General features: G+C 56.3%; 1 protein-coding gene across 9 annotated transcripts in view; it reads left to right on the top strand.

Moving 5' to 3' along the window:
• Positions 1 to 1,285: 1,285 nt before the first annotated feature.
• The window catches only part of GIGYF1 (GRB10 interacting GYF protein 1), a 13,759-nt gene continuing 7,973 nt past the window's right edge, over positions 1,286 to 7,071 (top strand). Inside the window, exons 1-7 of one of the 9 annotated variants that reach the window (XM_024745373.1) lie at positions 1,286 to 3,066; positions 5,478 to 5,629; positions 5,875 to 5,984; positions 6,078 to 6,207; positions 6,308 to 6,403; positions 6,546 to 6,657; positions 6,769 to 6,877. In XM_024745373.1, coding sequence (XP_024601141.1) covers positions 5,950 to 5,984; positions 6,078 to 6,207; positions 6,308 to 6,403; positions 6,546 to 6,657; positions 6,769 to 6,877 — 482 coding nt within the window. In that variant the 5' untranslated portion in view covers positions 1,286 to 3,066; positions 5,478 to 5,629; positions 5,875 to 5,949. Of the gene's footprint in view, positions 3,067 to 3,747; positions 5,630 to 5,808; positions 5,985 to 6,077; positions 6,208 to 6,307; positions 6,404 to 6,545; positions 6,658 to 6,768; positions 6,878 to 7,071 lie in introns of those variants that run through there. The other 8 variants (XM_024745371.1, XM_024745372.1, XM_024745379.1 and 5 more) reach the window with 8 other exon arrangements.

Below are 7,071 nucleotides of genomic sequence, written 5' to 3'. Positions count from 1 at the left end.
GGAAGCCCGGCCCAGGCCCCCCGCCTACCCCCGCCCGCATCCTCCGCCCGGGGGCCCGGGACCCTAATGCCCGGTTCTCCCCGGAGATATCCACCAACGCGCCTCCGGTTTCTTATCGGCCTGAGCTGGGCCTGGCGGGTCTTAAAGTCCAAGCTTTCCGTGACTTCTGGCTAACGTGGAAGCCTCTCCTCTTAACCACAGCACTTCGCCTGGGTCTTCGCCTAAATTTCCTTTCAGCGAGCGACATTAGTGCTTGGTCATTGGGGTCTTCCTCCCGGTTGCCCGGCCGTGTGAAACACTTAGTCTGTCCTGTCGCCAGGCTGGGCCCTTCCCAGCCCATCTCCCCTGATGCAGCAGCTCCCCAGTCACGGCCCCTCACACTTTTCCTTTTTTTTTTTTTTCCAAGTTAACTTTAAAAAGACCCTCATCTCTCACGTCTTACCCAGCCATTACTAGAATTCCCAGTGAGCGTACAGGTCTGGTCCATCATAGGGCCGGGCCTAGCCCCGGGGATAGATGCTCAACCAGTACTTGTTGGCCAGCTCTTTCTTCCACTCACCCCAGTCTCACTCCCCTCTTGCTTCTCATTGCTGCTTTTCCAGAGAGCAGCCTCCACAGCCTTTCTGCTGCCCGAGAGCTGACACGCGGTTGCAATTTAGCCCCCGCCCCTTGGCTTGCATCTGAAACACCTTGGGTACCAACAGGCTGGTCCCCTTAGCTTCTCACAGTGTGGGTGTTTGCTCTCTGGTCCTTCATCGGTACCGTTCCCTGTGCAGTCCCAGGCCACCCACCCTCACCCCAGCCTCAGTTTTATTTCCTAGATGGTAGGTCTAGTGTGTCATTGGGCAGGGTTGGAACAGATCTGGGCGTTGTGTGGCTGCCATGGCCTGGACCAGGGACCTCGAGGGGTCCCACATGGTGATTACAGTCAAGTGAGTTCTGTTCTTAGACTCCTGGCCTGTCTTTCTCAGCCAGCAGATGTGTCAGTGTTGTCTCTGGTTTGATGGATTTAAAGGACCCCAGTTTGCCCTGGCTTTTACATCTGTAGTTGGAGTTTGGGATAGGGAAAAAAAAAAAAAAGCCCCACTTTAGAGCAGAGGAGGTGAGAAGTGGCTACGGGAAGGTTTTTTTTTTTTTTTTTTTAATGATGTGGACCATTTTTCAAGTCTTTATTGAATTTGTTACAGTATCGCTTCTGTGGGTTTTTTTGTTTTTATGTTTTGGTTTTTTGGCTGCAAGGTATGTGGGATCTTAGCTCCCCAACCAGGGATCGAACCCACAGCCCCTGCATTGGAGGGTGAAGTCTTAACCACTGGACAGCCAGGGAAGTCCCTATGGGAAGGATTTTAAAAATTCTAACGAGAAATTAAAAATGGTTTAAAACTCACAAAGTGTGCTTGTGAATTTGGGGTGGTTCTTGATGCACATGTGCCCCTTCTCCAGTCTCAGGTAGGGTGTCAGAGATGTCAGTGTCACCTGTCAGGGCAGCTGCAGCCTCTCTTCCTTGTTTTCTCTGCCTGGAGCCCAAGACTGGGCAAGTGGGCAGAAGGGATCAAATGAGGTAAAGTGTGAAAGTGTTTTGAAAACTGTTAACTAGAGACATGCTGCGGGGTGTTGTTATGATGGCTCAGAGGGCAGAGCTGGGAAAACTGACCAGCTGCGAAGAACATGGGCTTGCACCTCTTTTTAAGTCTCAAGAGTTCTCCTGCCCCGCGTGGAGAATCTTTCCATCCTGAGAAAGGGCGGAGTCACCTCCAACAGGCTTGGGGCTGGGTGGTTGATCAAATGTTGGGGAATTTGGTATTGTACTTCTGTTAATAGCGGTACCTTCCTGTGCCAAAGCACATTGCTCTGGATTGGGGCTAATTTTCGCGGTGATGGGATGAGGAACTAACGTTCTTAACTCAGTGTGTACTGGGACTGCCTATTCTCTGGATTTTTTCCTTCTCCTGTGAGTTCTGAACCCCAGAGAACAGGGTCCCCTCGTCTTCCCTCAAGCCTGTCGTGAGCACCCAGGACCAGTGTGTGTCCTCTCCCTTGGACTCCGGCAGGGGGCAGTCTTTTAAGAGCAGTAATTCAGGTGCTCAGGGAGTGAGGGTATGCTGAGGCTTGAGAAGGAGAAGGGGGCAGGGTGTGGATAGATGAGGCAGACAGATGCTGAGAGGTGGGGGCTAAGCACAACATCCTTAGGTCAAGTAGCCAGGGAGGGATGCTGTCTCCGTCCGCTGCCTGCCACCTCCTCCTCTTTCCTTCACTGGAAGGGGATCCAAATGCTGGGCTTTCAAAGTTTGTGATAGACTCAGGACAATTTTGTTTAATCTATTCTTTTCCCGAGGATTTCCCTCCTGGCAGGATTGCAGGTTTCTCTCATGGGACAGTGTAATTAGGGAATGATTTCCTTGCTCTTCAGAGGCAGGAATGAGCTGGAGTAAATTTGGTTCCTCTTGTCTTACATTCTTCCCCATAAACAGACAATAGGTATGGTTACCTTCTTCTGCCTGCGGCACACAGGAGGGCTTCTTAACTGTGCGCCTGTTGGTAATCTGGGCCCAGACGACTCTGCGGTGAGGGCTGCCCTGTGCAGTGTAGGATGTTAGCAGCAACGCTGGCCTCTGCTCACTGGAGGCCGGTAGCATTTCCCAGTCACACCGACCACAAGTGTCCCCCGATATTGCCGGATGTGTCCTGGGGAGCAGAGTTGCCCCCAGTTGAGAAGCAATGGCTTTGACAAATGGCGTGGGAAAGACGCACGCCTGTTTGGAGCTAGAAACGGTGGGGCGCGTGTGTGCTGCCCACAGTCGGAGGGCCAGGCAGCCACTGGCTTCTGGGAGCCAGGCCTCCCCTGGGTGCGCCCGCCTGGACGCTTGACCTTTCTCACCGGCCGCTCCTCCACTTCCTCTCGCCTGATTGCCTATCTCTCTCGCCTCCGCAGTTTCCCTGCTTCTCACACCGGGAGCCAGCACTTTTTCTCAGTTCGCTCCTTGCAACCAGGACAGAAGGGCGACGGCTGAAGTGGGAAGCGCCCAGCGGCCAGCCGCCTTTGCCACTCCCTGGAGGGGTGGGAGGGTGAGTTGTCCCCTTTCTGTCCTCTTACCCCGCAACAGCTCTCCATGCTCGCAGGACTCTTTGTCCCATCCGTCTAGGATGGGGCTCTTCTGGGGTGGCCTGGAAGAGGCTCAGAACAGCCTCTCCTGAGTTTGTTTGAAGGAAGTGGGGTGTTTTTCTTGGAGTGACGAAGACTTAGTATGTGATAGCTATTCCCAAATGTCTTCTTTTCCCCCTAAGCCTTTTTTTTTTAACCAGTAATATTTATTTTATTATTATTATTTTTTGGCCGCACCACGCGGCATGTGGAATCCTAGTTCCCCGACCAGGGATCGAACTTGCGCCCCCTGCATTGGAAGCATGGAGTCCTAACCACTGGACTGCCAGGGAAGTCCCCCCACAAACCTTTTAATAATGGTCAAATATAACATATACCATTTTAGCTATTTTTTAAAAATTATTTTTATTTTTTTGTTTTTGGCTGCATTGGGTCTTTGTTGCTGCGCGCGGGCTTTCTCTAGTTGCGGCGAGCAGGGGCTACTCTTCGTTGTGGTGTGCAGCTTCTCATTGCAGTGGCTTCTCGTTGCAGAGCACAGGCTCTAGGCACGCGGGCTTCCATAGTTGCGGCGTGTGGGCTCAGTAGTTGTGGCTGGCGAGCTCTGGAGCGCAGGCTCAGTAGTTGTGGCTCACGGGCTTAGTTGCTCCGCAGCATGTGGGATCTTCCCGGACCAGGGCTTGACCCTGTGTCCCCTGCATTGGCAGGCGGGTTCTTAACCACTGCGCCACCAGGGAAGCCCCCGCGCTAGCTGTTTTTAAGGATACGATTCTGCAGCGTTACATACATTCGTCACGTTGTCGTGCAGCCATCACCTCATCCCCAGAACTTTCTCATCTGCCCCATTTCAGCTGGAACTGTCCCTGCTAAACAACTCCCCACTCTCCTTGCCACCCCACCCCCAGCCCTGGCACCCACTGTCTACTCTGTTCTTCTGAATTTGACTCCCCTGGTAATCTCACGTGAGAGGAATCATCCAATATTTGTTCTTCCGTGACTGGTATGTTTTATTTAGCTAATGTTTTCAAGAGTCATTCGTTGGCCAAATTACATAAGGGTTGTAGACAGAACTAACCGGACTCGGCTGTTCTGGGAGGCCTACTCGAATTCAGTGACAAGAAGAGCTTTTCAACAGGCCTGTCTTCTCTGATGGCCGTGTGGGCTGTGGCGTGCTCCAGCTCCAGAAATGGCTAGCTGAGGCTGTTGTAGAAGAGACGCCCGTGCCGGGGGAGGTCAGCCCTGCTCTGGATGGTCTCACAAGCTGCATTTCACCCTAGGATGCTGGGATTCTGGGAGTGGGTCCCGTGTCTGTCGTGGAGTTTGCTCTGGGCTGCAGCTGTGGAGGAGAGCCGCTTTCCCCTGGCCCCTTTGGTGGAAACCCTTCTTCCTTCCTTCCTTCCCAGAGTTGTGGAGTCTTGGAGTCGATGGGAACTGTGGAGGTGCTCCGGTCCCGCCTCCGCCCCAGCCAGTGAGGGAAGCCCTTACACGGCCCCCTGAGACCCTGCCCTCCCCCCATCTGCTTGGCACCACCAGGGATGTGCCGCCTCCTGAGAGCCGCCTCCGCTGTTCCTTAGAGGGACGGGTCGCTGCCACCACCACAACCGCTTCTGTCAGCCTCAGTAACTCTGACCTTATTCCTGCTTTGTGGTGAGGGAGCCTTCTTCCTAGCTTGTATCACGGTAACGTCGTTCCCTCCTTTGCTCTCTGTCCTTACGATCGGGCTCTTCCAATCCCAGGGACCGGGCCTCGGTGTTGACTCCGGTCTGGTGAGTGAGCCCTGGGCACGCTGGCTGGAGTGGCTGGCCACGGCCTTCAGTGCGCCCCACCTCAGGCTCTGGAATAGCCCCCGCTCCCCTTGTACCGGGTCTCTCCCCAAACTGAGTCTCTGGATTCTAGCTGCCAAGCGGCCAGACCTGAGTGTTCTCAGGGGAGAGGTAATTTTGCTCCCAGACAAACTTCTCACCCTCTTAATAACTGGCCTTTTCTCTCTCTAGAACATTTGGGACTCCAGTGGGTTTTTTGCTTGTGTGTGTGTTTTATCTTTGTCCTAAACATCCACGTGTACCTCAGGCACCCCTTCACTGAATGCTGGGCCACTTGGCGAGAGTGCCCAGCTGTCGGGAGGTGCCTGGCGTTCCCTGCCACACCCCCAGCACCTCCGCCGGGCTCGGCCGAGTGAACTGACTGCTCGAGAGGCCTGATGAGTGGAGGGCAGCGATGAGGAGGAGCAGGGCCTGGGCTGCCCTGTGCTCTGTAACCAGCGGCCTCCAGGCAGCTGTGGGCCTTCTCGTTATGCAGGACGGAGGAGGGCTGGAGGCAGGGAGGTCTGTCTCACCTTTAATTTAACTCCACTTTCTTCTCTTCGCCCCTCAATAAGGATCTTTCCCAGATGTGAAGGTCCCTCCCTGGGCACTGCTCTGGTCAGACCAACATCCAGTTGCCTGGGGACCCTGGTTCACTCCAGCACAGGCCCTTGCCTGGAGAGAGCCCGGCCCCTGCCCTGCCTGCTTCCCTGGGTAAGGCTGCCAGGTGAGTCTGGGCCAGAGGGAGGGCGTCCCCCTGCGGAAGCTGGAAGGGGCTCTGCCTGCCTGTTTTCCTCCCCTCCCCCAGGCCTTCCTCCACCGTGACTCTTTGGTTAACTCATGGTGTGGGTGGCACATGGCTGGCTTAGGCGAGTCCTTACAGAACCCATTACTGTACGCACCTAGTCCTCATCCTCTCGGGCTCTCCGGCTGTGCTGTCTCCAAGGCCCAGCGTCCCCCACGTCTCCACAGGTGTTTGGAGAGTGAACACCCGGTACCCCCTCCCCTGCTCATCCCCTCGACCTCTAGGACACGCCCAGCTCCACAATGGCAGCAGAGACCCTCAACTTTGGGCCTGAGTGGTGAGTCAAGTGTGCTTTGGGTGGCGTAGAGAAGCCGGGAAGGACGGGGCTGCTCAGATTTCTGTCCCTCTCCTTCTCGTGCCCTTTCTGCAGGCTGAGGGCCCTTTCTAGTGGTGGCAGTGTGGCCTCCCCACCCCCATCCCCCGCCATGCCCAAATACAAGCTGGCCGACTATCGCTACGGGCGAGAGGAGATGCTGGCCCTCTATGTCAAGGAGAGCAAGGTAGGGGTGGGCGGGCGTGGGGTGTGGCCCAGTTGCCCGCTTGGCCTTGGCCGGTGGAGAGGGCCCCGGAGCATGTGATACCTCCTGTCCCGGTTGACAGGTCCCCGATGAGCTGCAAGACAAGGAGTTTGCTGCGGTGCTGCAGGAGGAGCCGCTGCAGCCCCTGGCGCTGGAGCCTCTGACTGAGGAGGAGCAGGTGGGGCCCTGCCAGCGGGTGCCGCGTCTCCACCGTGGAGGGGGCTGGAGTTGGGAAGGCAGGTGGTGGAGTTGCGGTTGTGGATGGGGTGGGAGCGGTCAGGTGCCTGGGTCCTCACTCCCACCCCTGGCTCCCTCCTCAGAGAAACTTCTCCCTGTCAGTGAACAGTGTGGCTGTGCTGAGGCTGATGGGGAAAGGGGCTGGTCCCCCCCTAGGTGGCGCCTCCCGTGGCAGGGGCAGCACGCGGAGCCGAGGTAGAGGGGCTGATGGCGTGTTCTGGGGCGGGTAGCGGTGGGATTCGCGGTCTTGAGGACTTGGAGGGGTGAGCCGGCAGGTTTCCCACGCGCACCTCATTCCTTCTCCAGGCCGCGGCCGCGGTGACAGTTGCTTTTACCAAAGAAGCATTGAAGAAGGCGATGGGGCCTTTGGCCGAAACCCCCGGGAGATCCAGCGTAGCCAGAGTTGGGATGACAGGTGCAGGCTGGGAGAAGGTGGCACAGAGGCAGAGCGGAGAGGGGCCCCGGGGTAGGGCCCAGGGTCTCACAGAGGGAGGCTTGGGTCTTGTCATCAGAGGGCACCAGGAGACCCACCAGATCAGCCCTAGTCAGAGAGCTCTCTCTGTGCCCTCTGACCCCCTATGACCCTGCCCTTTTCCTTCCAATTCTCTG

This window comes from Neophocaena asiaeorientalis, unplaced genomic scaffold (assembly GCF_003031525.2).
Source record: "Neophocaena asiaeorientalis asiaeorientalis breed wild unplaced genomic scaffold, Neophocaena_asiaeorientalis_V1.1 scaffold461, whole genome shotgun sequence".
Classification (NCBI taxonomy): Eukaryota; Metazoa; Chordata; class Mammalia; order Artiodactyla; family Phocoenidae; genus Neophocaena; species Neophocaena asiaeorientalis.
Note: the sequence above shows the minus strand (reverse complement) of the source record. Positions and strands in the feature narration are given on the sequence as shown.